Here is a 21,003-nt window from a genome sequence, read left to right as displayed (position 1 = left end):
CGTCAGTTCAGCAACACACACATTCTAACACACTTCTCTTACTTAGAGTTCTTGTCTTGTTTCTAGGCCAATACACCATGATTATATGCTAAATAATATAATAAACCATGATTATAAACCATGTTCAGGTGAAGGCCGAGTTCAGTAAGAAGACGGTTATGGTCAGTGTGGACGGTATCGAATCTGACCACATCTCCACTAAAGGACACACACTAGACGTCGAGGGGAAGTTGTACGTCGGTGGACTTCCTGCCACATACACCGCCAAGAGAATCGGAAACGTAATTATTTTAATTAATATGTGTTACGTAATTATTATGAACATACTTAAACATGTTATTTTTTCCTCAATGAAAGAATATGATGCATGATATATCATCATATCGTATCAGTTTAATAGGCCACTGCTCGGACCACTTCACATGCTTGCTGCCCACCGCTGTTTTATTATTTTATTGGTATTTAGATTTTGGTTGATGTTCAGTTGCTCGATTATGTTGTGTCATGCAGTATGTTTTATTTATGCTAAATAATTTTCCATAAAAAGAATAATTGATTAATAAAGTTCAGAGATCACAAACCTTTCTGGAGTGAAGATTCACTAATAACACCAGTCGTTTATTTCTATAGCACATTTCATACACAATGGGAATTCAAAGTGATTTGCATAAACAAGAAAATGATTAAAACTGAATAAAAGAATAAAGAATGAAAATTTAAAGAAAACAGCAAAAATAAAAGCAGATTCTGTCTGGCTCTGGTTATCAGTTATTGATATCGGTGATCTTTTCTGTACTGGTGCATCCCTCAGTGAAAGCATCACAGTGTTTTGCTGTTTTCTGATTTGCTGTTTTGTGTCATCAGGTGACCCACAGTGTGGCGGCGTGTGTGCAGGACGTGACGTTTAACGGCATCCCGATGAACCTCAATAATCCACTGTCGTCTCACGCCACCGGCTTCTGCTTCAGCAATGCTCAGGACGGCACGTTCTTCAACGGCAGCGGATACGCAGCTTTCAGTGAGCAGATTTTGTTTAACGCCAGGCGAAAATCCCAGCGTGGTTATTACAGTAGACTAAAGCTAAACACACTATTCAAACCATTTTATTACTTTATATCTGAAAACTAATATAAACGACACACTGCAAGACTTTTAATCCTTTAGCTAAAATTAAAATGACAGTAAAAATAACTTTAAGAAATGGTGTTGAAACCATATTATGACACTTTTGTCTGATGGCTGATATAAAGCTGATCAATGTGATATCACAGTATTCATTCATTTATTAGTTTTCTTTTCAGCTTAGTCCCTTTATTAATTAGGGGTCACCACAGTAGAATGAACCGCCAACTATCCAGCATGTTTTACGCAGATGCCCTTCTGGCTGCAACCCAACACTGGGGAAAAACCCACACACTCTTGCACACACCCACATACACTACGGCCAATTTAGTTGATCAATTCCCCTATAGTGCATGTGTTTGGACTGTGGGGGAAACCGGAGGAAACCCACGCCAACACGGGGAGAACATGCAAACTCCACACAGAAACACCAACTGACCCAGTCAGGAGTCGAACCAGCAACCTGCTTGCTGTGAGGCGATTGTGCTACCCACTGCGCCACCGTGCTGCCCCGTATCACAGTATTTCGAGATAAATAACATGCATAATAACTGCTACAGTGAAATTCGTATTTATTTGACGTTTACCAAATTATAAATAATAGGAAACTCTATCACCATTGAAACATTTGAGCTTTACAACATCTAAAGTTTACACCTTCTTGACTCTGTAATCATATTACATTTCACAAATAGATGAGTAGTTTAAATCTGCATCATAAAAAGAAAATCAGCAGCTGACTTATCTAAATTACCTGGGTTTAAATGATATAACTGTGTTCAGTGAATGGAGACGGTACATTCTGTAGACAAAGACAGGAAACAAACGAATGAAGAGAATTAGACATTCAAAATAAGAGTAATTCAGATCTTGAATGCTCTCCTGAGTGTGTGTGTGTGTGTGTTTTCCTGCAGTGAAAGAGGGCTATAACGTGGGCTCAGACGTGACAGTGAGTCTGGAGTTTCGCTCCACGGCGCCGGATGGAGTTTTATTAGGAATCAGCAGCACTAAAGTGGACGCCATCGGCCTGGAGCTGCTCAACGGACAGGTCAGTGTTCACTCTACAGTGTCAAGTAAACAGCGTGTTCCACCACAGGTCATTCATTTCTGGAGGTGTAAAAGGCTTTTCCCACACATTGAAAGTCCGGAAACTGTTTTTAATTGTTTTTATTTTGTCAAAGTCATTAAATATCAGGGATTTTTGTGTTAAATTTTAGTTTCCATTTATCAAAATGCAATTTAAAATAAATAAAGTGAAGTAGATGCAGCAGGTTGTTAACTCAGAATGAAGCCTGACAGGTTTATCAGCTTATTATCAGCTTATTATTAGCCTTATTATCAGTCATGTGTGTATACATGACAGAAATCAGAAGCCTTTGTTTCATTACTAATAGACAGCTCAGGCCCCATTTACACTAATACGTTTTAATTTTAAAACACATAAGTTTTGCTACCGTTACACCATCCGTCTACACTACGCCGGAGTTTTCGAGCGCAGAAGATGGAGCATTTTGTAAACGCTGGAGAGGCCGTTTTCATTCTAAAGCGCTGCTGCTCCATCTCAGTGGTGGAAAATGAAGACATCTGAAAACGGAGGCGGGGCTGCAGACAGTCACCTCTCTGATTGGGGCTTTTCCTCAGTATTAAGCAGCCTACACACAGTTCAGTCCTGCATCCTCTCCTTGTAAGTTCACACTTCGCAAGTTTGATATGGAAAACAGACTCCCGAGGACACGTCGGGTAAATCTTCAAAGGGAACAGTGTACTTTATAACCTTATTCACATCATTCTGGATACATACGCTGTTTCACTATCGTAACAATAAACTGAACACATGATATAAGGAACTGCTGTTTTCATTCTGATATTAACAGCTTTACAGACAGCAGATATGTGGAGGCGTCGTGCTGCATAAATGAGCGTCATCTTCACTGTGTGCATATTTATAAGCCTTGAACATCACTGCCTCCTTACAGTTTCATTGAAAATATGAAACACCCCCTGTCTTTTGCTGAATATAAGCTTAATCATCAATAATGGCCATTATAAAACGTACAATAAATTTATACAATATAGGAAATAAAGGCAAGCAATCGGTCAATATACAGAGTGTATATGGTTGCATTAATGATTAACTTATCTTTGCGCTCAGCCAAAACAGTCACCTGAGAACAAGTAAGAGATTCAAAAGGCCAAAGTCAGGGAAAATGTCATTAGATAGAGACAACAAGATGAATTAAATATCACGTTTAACAAATATAGTGAGATTAAATCCAGCGGTAGATCCTAGATGAACAGTCCGACGAGCGCAGCTCTCATCTTTTTTTTAATAATTCAACTTTTTTTATTGTTCAACAGCAAGAACAAAGAACACACTTCACACTACATACACATATGATACATGTTACATGTTCAGCCACCTGTCACACCAAGAAAAAAAACGTACAGCAAACATATATTGAAAATAAAGTTGTGGTACCTTTGTAAGTACATACTCATTTATCCTAATTTTAGATGTTGCCAGAGATTATCCCATTTTCTATGTACCTCTCCCTCATTGTTCAATCACTAGTTTGTCACCCAGAAGGCATAGCCGAGGCTCTACAGGTAACTCTCAGCCTAGCCACTCCTCCATTAGTCCTAAAATTTTACACCAGAATGGGTAAACTAGACAACATTCCCAAATCATGTGTAAACACGTACCCTCTTCTTTATTGCATTTCCAACACTGATTATTTCCAGCTTGTCCCATCCTATAGAGTCTGGCTGGTGTGTAGTAGTGTCTATGTATTATTTTGTACTGGATGAACTTTCCTCTAATATTTTTACCTACATTGGAAATTAAGTCCAGCCACTCATTCTCCTCAATATCAATCCCCAGATCCTTTTGCCAGATCATTCTCAAATTATTACATACTTCTGAGTTGACATTGAGCATCATTTTGTAACACATAGAAGCAGTCCGAGCATCCTGTGGTGACTGTAAATAAGCACATACAGGGTTGTCCTTCACATTAAATTTGTCCTTGATGCCGTGTCTAATTTGCAGGTAAGTCCCCTTGGGCTCCAATATTATATTTGTCCACTAAATCAGAGTAATGTACCCTCCTCATGCAAAATCCTTCACTTTAGCAATTCCTTTTAGTTTCCAAAACACAAATAACTAGAACAGATTGTAGATGTAATCTGCCTGATGGATTCATTAAACAGCAAAACACAAACAAAACGGCATCCTTTAAATGCACATAATAGTGCTCAAATTCACTAAATCATATCCTTCTCTCCTTCAAGTGGACAATACTAGTGGACTACTGTAGGGAATGAGTGTATAGGGACAATTTCAGACTTTTTAGGCAGTGAATAGTCGTGTAATTAAATGTATTAGATTGAGAATCCTGCAAATAAACACACATTGATGATGTTGAATAACACATTTCTGCTTATCTCAGGTGGTGTTTAATGTGAATAACGGTGCGGGTCGGATCTCAGTGAGCAGCAGGAGCAGTGTGTCCATGTGTGATGGACGCTGGCGCACTCTAGTGGCCAAAAAGCAGAAGCACAGTTTGAGTTTAATGGTGGACGGCGTGACGGTGAACGCAGAAAACCCGCACTCTTCCTCCACATCTGCAGAGACCAAAAACCCCATATATGTTGGAGGGCATCCAGGTACTGCTCCACGCATCAGTATCTCTGACTGACCCACTGTAGGGTTGTTAAATCTAATATTTGTTGTAGACATCATTTTTGCTTAGATGCTGGAAGTAAATAATTCAATTTATTTGTATAGCACTTTTACAATGTAGATTGTGCCAAAGCAGCTTCACATAGAAGATCATAGTAAATGTAAACAGTGTCAGTTCAATTTTCAGAGTTTATATTTATATATTTATATTTATATACATCACAATGGCTCAGTGGTTAACACTGTGGCCTCACAGCATGAACGTCACTGGTTTGAGTCCCGGCTGGGTCAGTTGGTGTTTCTGTGTGGAGTTTGCATGTTCTCCCCGTGTTGGTGTGGGTTTCCTCCGGGTGCTCCGGTTTCCCCCACAGTCCAAACACATGCGCTATAGGGGAATTGATCAACTAAACTGGCCGTAGTGTATGAGTGTGTGTGTGAATAAGTGAGTATGGAAGTATGGGCGTCAGCTGGCTTGGTAATGACTAGAACCAGTGACGAACCAGTGACGTTCTTGAGGCAACAGTGCTAACCACTGGGCCACCGTGCCGCCCATCTAGGAAAAGAGGAGGAGTAGGGGTGGAAGGGGGGATTCTTCAAGACTAAGATGGCTGATATATGGAACTGAGGGTGTTTATAGTGGCTCAGGAATCGTCTGATTGGGGAATCATAAACTGGATAATGCAGGACCAGTCGCAAGCTTTCATAAGCTTGTAAACCTCTCCAAATTAGTTTATAAATACACTTCACTAAAGTTTTCAGTGTTTTGTGGGATATTTTGTATATGACTGACTTCTGAGGTTACTGTAAGTCAAACTATGCGTCTAATTTGACTTTACTTTTAGGCGATATGTAGAAACATCAGATATTTTATGATGTCTTGTGAACAGTAATGTTGTCCATCGTGCTCTAAATCTGCAGGTTTCACACTGTTGAATGAGTTTTCTCACAGACTGACACGATCATGCATTCACACTGATATTATAGGGGTGGTCAAATGTATATTTATATTATTAATTAGATTTTTTTATATTCATTTTAATTATTAACATTATCATGTAAAATACAAAGCAGAGCAAATTATTTCTCAGAGCTGACCCCCCTATACATGTTGATTTGATGCGCTTCTGGGGGGATCAAACGTTTATTAAGGGGGTCAATACCCCCCCAACCCCCCAAAACCCCTGTAATTCGCACCCTGACTATAAATTAAGTTAAAAATATTAATTAATTATTCTTACTTTGTCATTTGTGGTTGTTTTTATCGGTGTCTTTTTAACAATACTATTTAGATCATTATTTCTATTGTATTATACAGGTTTGTATTATTTATCTATATTATTATTATAAATAAACATTTAATTTTAATTGTACTTATTTTTAAATAAATTACTTTTATTTATTAAATTAGATTATTTTAAATGGCTAAAATATTACTATTATTATTATTATTATTATTTTCTTATATTATTCTTATTATATATTATATATTTGTGGTAGTTTTTATAACAATAAAATTTGTTTGTATTTGTTTTGTTTGCATTTGTTATGTATATTATTATTATTATTATTATTATTATTATTATTGGGTAAACATTGAATTTTAATTGTTCTCTGATATCCCGGATGATGTTTAAATTAATTACTTTTAAATAAATTAATAAATTATTACTATTATAGTATTTTTAAACACATTTTATATTATTATTTATTATCAGTTTTAACTAAATTTCTAATTCACATTTTCTTATCATATTTTTCTTATTACATATTTGTGGTAGTTTTTATACCAATAACATTTAGATAAATCATTTTATTACATCAAACATTTATGTATTATTTATGTATATTATTATTATTATTATTATTATTAAGTAAACATTGAATTTTAGTTGTTCTCTGACATCCCTAAAGATTTTTAAATAAATTACTTTAAAATTATTAAATTAGATTATTTTAAATTTATTATTGCTATTATAGTTTTTTTAAACATGTTTTATATTATTATAAATTATCTTATTAGTATTATTATATATTAGTGGTAGTGTTTTTAACAATACTCTTTAGATATTAATTTAATTATTAATGACATGATGCATTAATGTATTATTGATGTATATTATTAGTATTATTATTTCCACACAGTCATCCATTCTTCACAGAAAGCACAATATCAGCATGATTGCGTATGCGATGTGTTATCTCTGACTGACAGTGTGTGTGTGTGTGTGTGTGTGTGTGTGTGTGTTCTCTCTCTCTCTCCCTCTCAGCGGATGTAAAGCAGAATTGTCTGAGTGTCAGGCAGTCGTTTCGTGGCTGTATGAGGAATCTGCGAGTGTTCAAGGGTCACGTCACCGATGTGCTGGACTTCAGCTCTGCGTTCACACTCTTGCATGTTTCCCCTCATTCATGCCCTGCGTAAACACACACACTCTCACATCAACACACACACACACAACAGCTGTAACTGTAGAGATATTAACCCTCCTGTGTGTTTACGCCTCACTCATTTTAACAGCAGAACACAAATGTTTGGTGTTTTTTATCTTGAGATTTGGACAACTGTAACACCACTAATACATCAGATAAACTACTGACACACACACACACAGTTCAACACACACCTTCCAAACACACATACACACACTCCAACACACACATCTCTCAGAAACACAAACATTCTCACTACAACACACACCTCCAAACACACACATGCACCCATACACACTCAAACACACACAACCTCCAAAAAAACACATGCACACTCTGTAATACACGTGCACTCTCAAACACACACATGCACACTCCAACACAAACACCTCTTAAACACACAAACATGTGCAACACCCCCCCCAAACACACACACCTGCAAACTACAACACACACACACACACACATGCACACTCAAACACACAGAACCCCCAACACACACACGCACCCTCAGAGACACACATCTACACTTAAACACACACATGCACACTCCAAAACACACGCACACTGCAACACACACACACACACCCAAACATGCACACTGCAACACACACACACACACCCCCCCAAACATGCACACTCCAACACACACATGCACACTACCAAACACACACACTCCAACACGCACACACACGTGCACACTACAACACAAACACACAAGCACATTCCAACATGCACACTCCAAAACACACACACAACCCTCAAACACACACATACACAAATACGTGCACTAAAACACACACCTCTCAAACACATACACACACAAGCATACTCCAACACAAATCTCTGCACAACACACACATGTACACTCCAACACACACACACACACACACACACACACACACACACTAATACTCTGCTGCTTTATCTTTTACAAATGCTGTCCTGCTGAACACACTCTCAACTTCTGCAGGGGCTGTAATCCTATTAAAACACAGCCTTGACTGTAGTGAGAGTCGAGTGTTGTCTACTGAGTGAACACTGATAATATACTGCACACTGATAAGGGAAATCCCAATCATTCACAGAGTGTGTGTGTGTGTGTGTGTGTGTGTGTGTGTGTGTGTGATGAAGATGAGCTTCTTTCTTCATGATCACACACCTGACGATTGAAATGACATGAAATCAGAGCTTTACTGAAGACTTCTAGAATAATCCAGACTTGTAAGACAGCAGGAGGGTCAAATATGACGGCTCCATATAACATGCAGACGTGTGGGCTTGACATGTGAGTCCTGTTAATAAAATGCAGCTCGTTTCTTAGTCGAGTGAGTTAAACATCTCTGCCTCATCAACATTCTTCTTCTGTCTGGAACATTCCTGAATGCTGATACACACACACACACACACACACATACGCGCGCGCGCGCCAGCCTGTAAAGTGCTGTGCAGGTAAACCTCACTCCTCTGACCTCGTTGCTAGAGCAACTGACTCCTATGTGGAAAGTTGCCGGTTGGGTGGTGTAGGCCCGGCGAGTTTATACACACACACACACACACACACACACAAATCTTGCATAACATTGAGTGTGTTTCAGGTGCTTTAATAGCATTTCTTTCATAATGACCTGCTGTTTCACTCAGTATTACAACACAGATAGTAGTTCAGTGGTAGATATCTAGCATCCGGCATCGTGATCATGGCTATTTGTTCTTCTTAATACTCATGTTTGACACGTTTTGGTTTCAATGAAACTAAAAATCAAACAAAACATGTTCTCATGGCTTTAAATGATGTAAAGATGCACATTCTCAGTATGATCAAACACATTCAGCATGACAAACAACAAAAGATTTCCATGAGAAATAAACAATTCAGTATAAACATCATAAAAAAGGCATAAAAACTCAACATACGGGAAAATCAGCTTTCAAATGAAGTAAAAAATCAGACAAATCAGAGCATCAGAGATCATTGGCAGAGAAGATGATGTGCTATAAAGTAAAAATGTGCATAAATGTCCTTCACAAGTCATTGGGCATCTCTCATAAGCGTCACGTTGCTTTTAGAGTTCATAAATATGAGAGTTTCCGGACGTCCTTCATGAATCCAGTTAGTGTTTGATGACGTTGGCATTAATATTCATCTGGTTTAATTAGAGGTAATAATCACCCGTGCAGATCAGTGTACAAGAACAGCTCATACGTCACACCAAAATCACAGCTTTTTACATAGTGTAAATAATCAAATGGAGAAATTAATGGAGAATTAAACACAAATTCACAGTATTAAAAACAAAACCTTCATTTTGACCGTAAAAACTCAACTCAAACATTCTCCATTACAATAATTCACCCCCAATAATACACATAATCTGAGATATCTTCTCCTTTTTAAAATAAACAATGTGATTTTGGTGCGCTTCACTCTTGTTCTTCACAGGGTTTGTAGTGTTTCAATTCTCACGGCTTCATCTCAGACATGCAGCGTATATAAACAATACAAAAGAATTATGGTACAGCTGGATAAATTAGTGCTATAAATATGTTATGTACATGCTATTTTTTGTTTTTTTACACTGGCTAGTGGTCTAAAGTGATGAAACATGCGCTCACACACACACACACACAGGCTCAATGACCAGCATTGAGCATCTCAGTGTGAATCCTAATGTTTGACCTTTGACCTAGGGGTCTTTGGGTTTGAGTAAACACACATGTTCAGGGCGTCTCAGGTTTGGCGGGGCTTTAACACCCATTGACAATGAGGGTTAGCGTGGTAAACGTCTAGTAGACATGCATCTGGATCCAGGCAGCGCTCGCCTGCAGGCAACAAAAACAAAAAGTTTAATAGATGATTTACACACAATGATACAGACTGTCGAATATATCTGTATTAGAGCTGCACGATATTGGAAAATCTGATATTGCGATAGTTTGTTTTGCTGTGATATGAATATAATCTCTGCAGATGATTTGAGTAGCTCTATTTGGAAAGATTTGATTAAATTAGATCGACTGGGATGATAAAGTCATTGTCTATGCAGTGCATTTGCATAAAATATAATAAATTACCCTCATATATAAACACGACAGATCAAAAATAAAAAAGTTTTATTAATTTAAAATAAAAATAAATAAATAACTTTAAAATAACATGCTCATCATTGTATAAATATCATATTTAATAATATATTTACATTTTAATATGTAATAAATATTAAAATATAAGATTAAATATTATATTTAATCTAATCCTGCGTTAAGACTATTGCGGATACACACACTGCGATATCGATGCTCAAACGATATATTGTTTAATTCTAATCTGCATCTATAATTAGAACTTGTAACTATAACTTTGACTTTTTACCCAGTTAGTTTGTTTGCTTTTTACTACAGTGTAAATCGTGTTGCATTTTACTACAAAGACGCCATTTTCGTGTGTAGGTAACATAGTAGACAATGTTATAAAAATGTAATAATAGCTAAATATTATAATTAATACTTTATATGTGCGTTTCACAATAAACGTTTTGTACAATAAATTGTTATGCTAGGTTTACGTCACATGTATAGCATTGCGTCACTCCCTCTAAATTAATCGCGGGATGTTTTTCGACTTTTTAGTTTGAATTGAAATTTTAAACTTGAGCAGAAGACGTGACTGTGGCAAATGCAGAAATTTGCATCTATTTAAAGGTTTTTCACGTTAATCTACTTGCGAAAATACTTAAACACTTAAATACTGTAAAAAATTACAACATTTACTTTACATTATTATTTACATTAATTGTTAATCTTCTGTTAAATCGATTTATTGTTCATAAATAAATGCATCATGTGACTTTTTGACGCTATCTTCGTTATAGATATCGCGATATACCAACCTGATCTCACAAGAAAATGTAAGTATTTTACATTATGTCAGTTTAGTGGCTAATTCGTACAAAATTTTACGATTTAAAAAAGAAGGCGTGGCACCTAACCCCACCCCTAAACCCAACCATCATTGGGGATGAGCAGATCTTACTAAATTGCACGAATTAGATCATACGAATTCATACGAATTAGCCAATAAGTCAAAAGTTATGAATTGTCGTGAGATTGTGTTGGATATACCGTTGATATTTTTCTTGCGAAATATCGTCTATCACAAAATTGCTGGTGTTATATCATTATTATCTACAAAATATCGAGATCGTATTGTATTGTGAGTTAACCTGTGATTCACGCCCCTAGTATTCCTTTATCGTATATGTATCGTATGTAATAATAATGCGCTCACCGATGTTTCCGCCGACCTCGAACAGATGCTGTTTCTGTCGCCGACTGCCACTCCGCGATCCACGTCTGCAAACACATTCACTGGTTAACGTGGGTTATATGATGGTATACGTTAAACGATGGTGTTTTTCGTTCACTAACCCTTTCTCGATGTCAAAACGCGCAGTGATGTCTCTGGCCTTCATCTCGATGCTCAGCTGAATCGCCATTGAAACTTTGGCGTGAAGCGGCGCATTAACTCTGATGACCCCGTCACGAAGATCCTTCACCTGAGAGAAAATGTGAATTATTATTAATACTTTTGATAATTCAGGCAGTTATTATGATAGCCTGTTTCTGCTATGGAATAAAAAATGTAAATGCAACCTTGTGTGTCATTTTAGCTTAATGTAGTCGCAAGATAGCAAGACATCAAATAAGAAATGCAATTAAGTCGAAATATATAGAAATATTATATAGAAATGCAGTAATATCACTTCCTTTTTACTTATGAATTGTGAGATAAAAACTATTTTGTGGAATAATATGTCATAATTGTAAGAAAAATAATTTGGGAACACCTTTTTAGTTCATTTATTTTATGTTAAAAACAATAAGTTCTCAACAAAGTCAATAAAATGTGCATCTATTAACTTAAATTGATACAAATTTTTAATAATAGTTTCATGAATGGAACCCTTCCCTTACAGAAGATACTGGCCACTTTATTAGGTACACCTTACTAGTCCCGGGTTGGACCCCCTTTGGCCTTCAGAACCACCTTAATCCTTCATGGCAGAGATTCAACAAGCTACTGGAAATATTCCTCAGAGATTTTGCTCCATATTGACATGATAGCATCACACAGTTGCTGCAGATTTGTCGGCTGCACATCCATGATGCCAATCTCCCGTTCCACCTCATCCCAAAGGTGCTCTATTGGATTGAGTTATGGAGGCCATTTGAGTACAGTGAACTTATTGTCATGTTCAGGAAACCAGTCTGGTGCGTTATCCTGCTGGAAGTAGCCATCAGAAGATGGAGACACTGTGCTCATAAAGGGATGGACATGGTCAGCAACAATACTCAGGTAGGCTGTAGCGTTGACACCATGCTCAATTGGTACTAATGGACCCAAAGTGTGCATAGAAAATATTGCCGCTTACTGGATATTTCCTCTTTGTCGGACCATTCTCTGTAAACCCTAGAGATGGTTGTGTGTGAAAATCCCAGTAGATCAGCAGTTTCTGAAATACTCAGAGCAGCCCGTCTGGCACCAACCATGCCACGTTCAAAGTCACTTAAATCCCCTTTCTTCCCCATTCTGATGCTCAGTTTGACCTGCAGCAGATCGTCTTGACCATGTCTAAATGCCTATAATGCAGTGACCTGCTGCCATGTGATTGGCTGATTAGACATTTGCGCTAACGTGCAGTTGGACAGGTGTACCTAATAAAGTGGCCGGTGTGTATAGCTGAGATTAAGTAAATATAATTGTTTAGTGTGTGGTTTAGTTGAAAACAACACAATCAACGTCTTGTTTTCCATGTTTCAGTGTTTTAAAACCCACAAAAACAGGCTCATTATTTTGGTGGTCGGTCTACACACTACAGTCAATATTTTTAGATTTATTTGTAAGCCTAGTGCGTTTTATAATGCTTCGTGTTCTTGATTTATCCATCTAAATAATACTCATATTACGATTAAATCAAATTTGACCCTTGATTTTATTTATTTATTTATTTTTTTTTTTTGAACGCTAATTAAAGTCTATGAAAGGGGTGCGTTTCTCGCGGCACAACACTGGCCCTCATTCTGGGACTATTCACCGTTTCTGTAACACTCCGCTGGCAGATTCGCGCCAAAATGATTGCGAATCAGTTACGCATTATTATACGGCTTATAATTTAAAAAGCGAATGATTTAGGAAGAAAGCAAGGCGTTCAGATCATATACAATCATTAAAAGATCAACAATCTTACAAAGCCCGTCGGCGACTGAGGGTTTCCCCGCTGAATCTGACGCACGCGTTATTTGAAATCACCTGGAGGACGTTGTAACTTTAAAATACACGTCACTCAGCAGAAGACACGGAGAGAATGGACCTTCCAGAATTTTCTGAAGGAGGAAAACACTACAGACGCAGGTATATTACGTTAATCACTTTGTTTCTCTTAATATGTTGGATGTCTAGTACTCAGATTCATATTGACTGAGATGTTTAGCGGCCGTTCACACAAAACGTGCTCGAGTGACGCAAAAGAGAACGTTTATTACCGTGTTATAACGCGTCTGGGGAACTAACGTTATGTATTGCCATGGAAACGCAGAGATGAGCTGTAGTCAAATATATCTGAATATATTATGTCTGTTTTGTGTACTATATTATGTACTATATATGTATGTTTAATAATGTACTGGTGTGGTATAGTACTCATTAGATAGTGTTACTACTTATACCTTATAATTAAATGCTTGTTTTTATCATCAGATAGTCTACTCGTTAAATGCTCGTACCAATTCAATAGATTTGATTTGATACCGTAGTACTTAAGTAGGTACTTCACCGGTTATATTAATACTGCTGCCCAGAAAGCCAGTTATAATACTCTATAATATTTTGATATAATCAAAAATGACCATGTTTGTTGGCCTACTGGAAGCAATTGCTGTTTATCAGATATTTTTACAATTCTGGAAGAAATATGTTAATAATGTATGTTCAGATCTTGGCTCATAATCATGAATCAATATATATATTGTTTTCCTGCAATATAATTGTGATATGAACACAATGTGTGAAATGTAAACATTACCTCAGATGACTTACTTTATGACGGTGCCGTGATTAAACAATTTAATGGTTTATTTATTTTATTAAAAATTATTTAAATTGAATTGATGATATTGTATTTAGTGCTGTTTAACAGTTAATCACACAATAAGTTTGCATTTACATAATTTAGTGAGTACTGTGTAAACTATGTATATATAGACACAACCTTGTGTAAATTTATATAGGCTACATGTGTATTTATATATAAAATATAACAATATATATATAATATTAATATACATGTAAATATTTTAGGCGACGCAGTGGCGCAGTAGGTAGTGCTGTCGCCTCACAGCAAGAGGGTCGCTTGTTCGAGCCTCGGCTGGGTCAGTTGGTGTTTCTGTGTGGAGTTTGCATGTTCTCCCTGCGTTCGCGTGGGCTTCCTCCGGGTGCTCCGGTTTCCCCCACAGTCCAAACACATGCGGTACAGGTGAATTGGGAAGGCTAAATTGTCCGTAGTGTATGAGTATGAATGAGTGTGTGTGGATGTTTCCCAGAGATGGTTTGCAGCTGGAAGGGCATCCGCTGCGTAAAAACACATGCTGGATAAGTTGGCGGTTCATTCCGCTGTGGCGACCCCAGAAAAAGGGACTAAGCCGAAAAGAAAATGAATGAATGTAAATATTTTAAAGTGTGCATTTATAAATATAAATAATAAATGTACACACACACATGTGCTGACTAGTTTTGAATGTGATTAGTCAAGATTAATAATTAAAAAATCCCTGTTTTTTGTGCATTATGCGTAATTATTGTACACGCACAGATATTATGCAAATACAGGTTTTATTTTGTGTGCAATAGTTGTATTATTGCAGTTAAGTATCAGCCCCCTCATGTGAGGTTTTAAATGTCACGATCACTCACTTCACTGCGCTCGCGGTCCTTCCACCGGCTCAAGAGTCCACGTTTGCTCTTCTCGGAGCTCAGCGATTTCTTGGCCATTGCAGCATCGTTCATTTTTCTCACTTGATTGATCAGAAAACACGGAACCTGCCCATGTCAAAAGACAGAAATCAACAATATACATGATGATCCCAAGTCAGCTGAAACACCTCATTAACGAGTCTTATCTTTAGTCTTATTAGTGCAGTAAATCAGTGTGCATCGAGACTATAATCCCCCTTTCTTCATGTGTTCAGAATAATGAGAATACTTCCAGCATCGCAGAAATGTAAACCAAAGTCATTCTGCTTTCTGTCTGCTCCTGCATTCTCTCATACATTGCTCGATTCAACGTGACGACGTTCATTTTACTAAACCATTTAGTTTTTTAAAAGCTCAACTATAAAGTAACTTGAATATTACTAATATTTACTACATACTAATACATAACTCGCATTTACTGTAATGCGTTTCCCCAACACTGCCCAAAACCAAACTCAACTGTGAGAAGTCTGCATTGCTGCACCGCTGATTTAGCCAAATATTCATTATTAATATAGCCGCTCACCATCCACAGCAGGTCTTGATGACTGATGAGGGCGCGCACTATCTGAGCAGCAGCCACGGCGCTCTTCATCTCCTCCTGTTTGGCGTTTTTGCCTCTGAAAGTGAAGAGATTTGGGGCCACGATCATGGAGACGTTCCACACACTCATGCGGTTCTTCTCCTCGCACGCCACCACTTTCCTCAGGAACTCCAGCAGAGCCTGAAACAAACACCATCAGCTTTACTTCACTATTGCTGAAATTACGTTCACATTAAAACTGGAAGATGAGGTTGCCAAGTCCACGGGTTTCCAGTGCACTGCAAAAATACTTTTCTTATTTAGAGTTTTTGTCTTGTTTCCAGTGTAAATATCGGAAATTTCTTAAATCAAGGAGAATTTTCTAGACGAGAAAAACACTAAAATAATAGTTTTGGAAAATAATGAGTCAAATTTAATAGATTTTTTCCTTAATACAAGCAAAATAATCTGACAAATGGGTGAGTAAAAACTTGTTTTTCCTTTTGACAGAAGATTATTTCACTTCCCTCATTGGCAGATTATTTGCTTGTTTTAATGAAAAACTCAATTTTGAATCATTATGTCAGAAAACAAGACTATATTTTCCCTTTTCTAGAAAATGCTTCTTGATTTAAAAGTTTTTAGATATTTAAGACTAGAAAAAGACACAAACTCTAAGCAAGACAAGCATGTTTTGCAGTGTAAGTAAACACAGACCAAAAACATAATAGGGATAAAACAAATCTGCAAATATATGGCCCACACAGATTCCATGTGGGTCTAGTCATTGCGCTGGTTATTTGTTGTGAAAACCTGGCAACCCTGCAGGAAACCATCACATTTCCATGCAGCCATTTGCTCTGTATTGAGGGCTTATTCCTTCATTCCCTGCAGTCAAACCCGTGACCCGCATCTGTGCTGCTTTCAGCTGATTTCAGCACGTCACACACACACACACACATTCAGCCGAATCAGCGCTGAGTTTACACATGAGAATATGGGCAGCAAACATGACGTCAACAAACCCTGAATCTCCCTCTCAGGTGTGTGTGTGTGTGTGTGTGTGTGTGTGTGTGTGTGTGTCATAGATTAATGCCACTCGTCTAACCGGTTCAGCAACTTCAGCTCACAGTACGTTCATTTAAACACTCCACAAACACACATTACTCAGGTCTATACACACATTCCAGAGGCTTCTGCTGCTTTATTTACAGGCAGTTACAAATACTGCTAAACCCTGACCTGAAACTGCACAGAACGCCATGTGAAAACACTTTTATATTCAGTCGAGGTCAGAGTTATTCACCCTTCTGTTAAATTTCAATTGTTTTGTATTTTTCCTCAATTTCTCTAGTTTCAATAGTGTTAATAACTCATCTCTAATCACTGATGTATTTTCTCTTTGTCATGATGACAGCACATAATATTAGACTAGATATTCTTCAAGACACTTCTATACAGCTTAAAGTGACATTTAAAGGCTTCACTAGGTTAATTAGGGTAAAGTTAGGGTAATTAGGCAAGTCATTGTATAACAGTGGTTTATTCTGGAGACAATCCAAAACTAATATTGCTGAAGGGGCTAATAATATTGAGCTTAAAATGGCTTTAAAACTATTAAAAACTGCTTTTATTCTAGCTGAAATAAAACAAATAAGACTTTCTCCAGAAGAACAAATATTGGAGGAAATACTGTGAACATTTCCTTGCTCTATATATTTATATATATTCATTGTTTTCTACATTGTATATGCACAAATATATTACTGTTAAGCATCCTGTAGAAAATGTTGCTGTCGAAGATCTGCTGATATTCAGAAGTGTGTGTGAGATCAACAGACCTTCAGTGTGTCTCTGTTGGCTTCTGGAAGCATCATAATGAGCAGATGAAGAGCCTGAATCTGGTATTTCGGGGAGGAGATTCCTGACAGACAGACAGACAGACAGACAGATGAGTGTGGGACAGGCAGTGATGGAGACACCTAATGACTTTATTCTGCAATGTGGAAGTGTGTTTTTGCGATTGTTTTATGACTGATTCAGTCTCCTACGGGAGAAATGGCTAGAAATACAGAAAACGGTCAAACTATTCGCTCTACAGACAAGTGTGTTCATGACTATACAGAAAAAGAGGAATAATATAATAAGAAAGGATCAGTTTGCGAGATGAAGCAGCAGAAGCAGTTGTTTTAATGTCTAGAAAGCAATGTATGTAAATGAGAGAAGTATTATTTAAAGCCAAAAAGATTCCAATGGCTTCATCAGCTCAAACCAGAAGAAAACGTGCGATAAAATATGTTTTGTCCCTCAAAATTCAGTAAAAAAAAAAGAAATCCCAAATTGACTGGATTTTTTGTTTAATTTTACCATTCCATTATATTTTCCATCAGATTTTCAGATTTGTATTGTTTTAAAATGATGGTGTAGCCACTAGTGTCCCTCAGTGATGCTGCAGGTGGACCACAAGACAACTCAAAATGAACTCTCAATATTAAACTTTAATTTCTGCATTTCATTATTAATATGCTATATTAAAATGATCAAAGTAATGCATGTTCTCCTGTTCTCTGATTGATTACTTCAAACTCAGCACAAAACCAGCCTCACGATCGCGTCTGCAGTAGTACACATCAGTCTGTTCATTCACAAACTCTGTGTGAAGTGAAACTGAAAGTCTCTCTGTGTGTTTTTGTGTGAACTATTTAACATATCCGCATAGTTGTCCAAATGAATTCAACAGATTTAGGGTGTTTTACTGTATTTTACATTTGTCTGTATATTTATGAAGAGTGGATATTTAATAGTAGATATTCAGTCAGCCCAGTTTAAAGCAGAAGCTGGTCTTTTGCAATCTCCCTGTTGACCTGTGGTTCTCTTTGAATTCGTGTGTTTAAAAAAAATATATATAATATATATATATATATATATATATATATATATATATATATATATATATATTATATATATATAATTAAATTTAAATAAAATTATATATTTTTATACTATATATATATAAATAAAGTATTTATATATATATATATATATATATATATATATATATTTATATATATATTATATTATATATTTATAAAAAAACTATTTATATATAAATAAAAATTTAAATGAGCATTTCATATGAATATTTTAGAGAAAATGTCAGACAGGTGGGCTTTCAAAAATGGATTGGAAAAAGAAGTGGGCCCTGAAGTGAAAAAGGTTGAGACCCCCTGATGTAGGCAATCATACCACAGTGATGAGCATAAAACCATAAAAGAAAATACATGTCATAACCAAATTACACTGCAAAAAATGCTTTTCTTACTTGTGTTTGTCTTGTTTCTAGTCCAAACATCTCAAACCCTTAAATCAAGAAGCATTTTCTAGACAAGCACAAAATAGAGTCTTGTTTTCAGAAATGAGTGAAAATAAAGAGTTTTTCCTTAAAACAAGCAAAATAATCTGACAATGAAGGAAGTGAAATAATGTTAAGTCAAAACAAAAAAACTGGATTATTCTGCTTCCCCTATTGGCAGATTATTTAGCTTGTTTTAATAAAAAACTCTTCATCCTGACTCAATATTTCTCAAATCAACACAGAATGTTTTGCTTGTCCAGAAAATGCCTCTTGATTTAAGATTTCTTTATGTTTTGACTTAAGAGCAATTCCGTGCAAATGTCAACCTTGCCATGAAGTTTTCATCAAAATACAGAAACCGTTTCTGGGTTTTTTGGGTAAGCAAGTATTTGACAGTACTTTAGAAATACTCAAAAATGCATCTGTCAGTGTTTTCAAACTATTATATTTGATTTACTAAAGTGGCATTTTCACATCAGTCACATCCATAACGAGACTTTTCCCTCAGAAATGTGAAAATATTCAATTAAATATAATCAATCATGTTTGTTCTATAGTGAGCGACTCTTCTCCTTCAGATTAGCATCGTTTCTCTTGGGTTGTGCGGTTTAATTGACAGAATTTCTACAAAGTATGTTGTATATACGGTAAACCAGCAGACTTTTTTAGTCACATCCATAACGCATGTTTATTTTCCTCATTTAAAGTACAAAACATGATTACAGATTGATCTTTTTCTGATCTCTTAACTCTGTGGTCAATTGTTCTGTAAAAAATAAACAATATAATGTTAACGCAGACTTTCTATGCTAATTCATGTTTGAGTTTTTACTGTAAATGTCTCATCCATAACACTGGCATTGCTCAGAAGCTTTATTTGCAGTGTGGGACCTACATACTTCAGCAAAGGAATCCAGATCTGATAACTAAATTGAGTTTTTATGTCTGTATTGCTCGGCCCGTGTTTTCTGGCTGACAGTACGGTTTATACTCACTCTGAACAGCCATGAAGGCCGGCAGGTTCTGCTGGGTCAGTAACGGGTACGGTAGCTCACGGATGAACATCTTCAGCAAACCTGCAGCATCGTTCTGGTGCACCTGATCCCAGTCGAAGCGCTCCTCATAGAAGTTCAGCTCCAGCTCCTGACGCAGTTGCTGTCGAGCAAAAACACACACAAGATTATTATTAAACCCATAGTTTATTCTTCAATGTAGTATTAAAATAACCGTCTAGTTTCTGTTGGAGAAACTTAGCAGTGACTCTACAAATCACCTGTGTTCTGTGGCTCCTGGTCAACTGTAATTCAGATTAATCATTACAGATCCTGCAGTTGACTATTGCAGATGCTGAAACCATAGATTGTGCAGCTCCACTATCTAGTGTAATGTACTGAAGGGTTATTTACCTTGACTCTGACTGCTGATCCTGGAACCCGGAGGATTCCCTCAGTCTGTAACCCGGTCTGCTCCAGCTTAGCCAACAGCTGAAAACATACACGCATACACCATCATCACAGCAGACACATGACCTGGCCATTAGCACAGCTTTCTGGACATGTACTGCAATAATCTTATTCTTTCCGGACATTTGCTATAGTTAAACAAGATGTTATTAAAGTAAATATGGTAACACTGAGAATGAGCTACAGTAACACGTTTTATTTTAACCTTTATAGTAATACATTTACTACAGTAACACTGCGTTTTCTGGACAGTTACTATGGTAACACTCTTCTCTAAACATTTAATATAACATCAGGTTTCCGTACTTTACATTTTTTATTTACTATGATTACACCATATTTTCATATTTACTGTGATAATATACCACAATACTGTGCTTTTCCAAACATTTACCATGATAA

General features: G+C 36.7%; 2 protein-coding genes across 5 annotated transcripts in view; one reads left to right on the top strand and one right to left on the bottom strand.

Moving 5' to 3' along the window:
* lama1 (laminin, alpha 1) overlaps positions 1 to 8,608 on the top strand; it is a 96,319-nt gene extending 87,711 nt beyond the window's left edge. The window contains 6 exon segments of the mRNA XM_056450898.1: position 1; positions 129 to 281; positions 865 to 1,018; positions 2,037 to 2,170; positions 4,572 to 4,788; positions 7,072 to 8,608. The exon segment at position 1 is cut by the window's left edge and continues 189 nt beyond it. Of these exon segments, the coding sequence (XP_056306873.1) occupies position 1; positions 129 to 281; positions 865 to 1,018; positions 2,037 to 2,170; positions 4,572 to 4,788; positions 7,072 to 7,223 (811 nt within the window). The 3' untranslated portion in view covers positions 7,224 to 8,608.
* A 211-nt stretch (positions 8,609 to 8,819) lies between these two features.
* The window catches only part of arhgap28 (Rho GTPase activating protein 28), a 53,796-nt gene continuing 41,612 nt past the window's right edge, over positions 8,820 to 21,003 (bottom strand). For all 4 annotated transcript variants that reach the window (XM_056450820.1, XM_056450821.1, XM_056450824.1 and 1 more), the window contains exons 8-15: positions 20,545 to 20,622; positions 20,134 to 20,293; positions 17,625 to 17,707; positions 15,787 to 15,984; positions 15,201 to 15,326; positions 11,660 to 11,787; positions 11,520 to 11,584; positions 8,820 to 10,054 (exon numbers count right to left, since the gene is read on the bottom strand). In XM_056450820.1, the coding sequence (XP_056306795.1) occupies positions 9,963 to 10,054; positions 11,520 to 11,584; positions 11,660 to 11,787; positions 15,201 to 15,326; positions 15,787 to 15,984; positions 17,625 to 17,707; positions 20,134 to 20,293; positions 20,545 to 20,622 (930 nt within the window). In that variant the 3' untranslated portion in view covers positions 8,820 to 9,962. The remainder of the gene's footprint in view (positions 10,055 to 11,519; positions 11,585 to 11,659; positions 11,788 to 15,200; positions 15,327 to 15,786; positions 15,985 to 17,624; positions 17,708 to 20,133; positions 20,294 to 20,544; positions 20,623 to 21,003) is intronic.

This window comes from Danio aesculapii, chromosome 24, assembly GCF_903798145.1.
Source record: "Danio aesculapii chromosome 24, fDanAes4.1, whole genome shotgun sequence".
NCBI lineage: Eukaryota > Metazoa > Chordata > Actinopteri > Cypriniformes > Danionidae > Danio > Danio aesculapii.
Note: the sequence above shows the minus strand (reverse complement) of the source record. Positions and strands in the feature narration are given on the sequence as shown.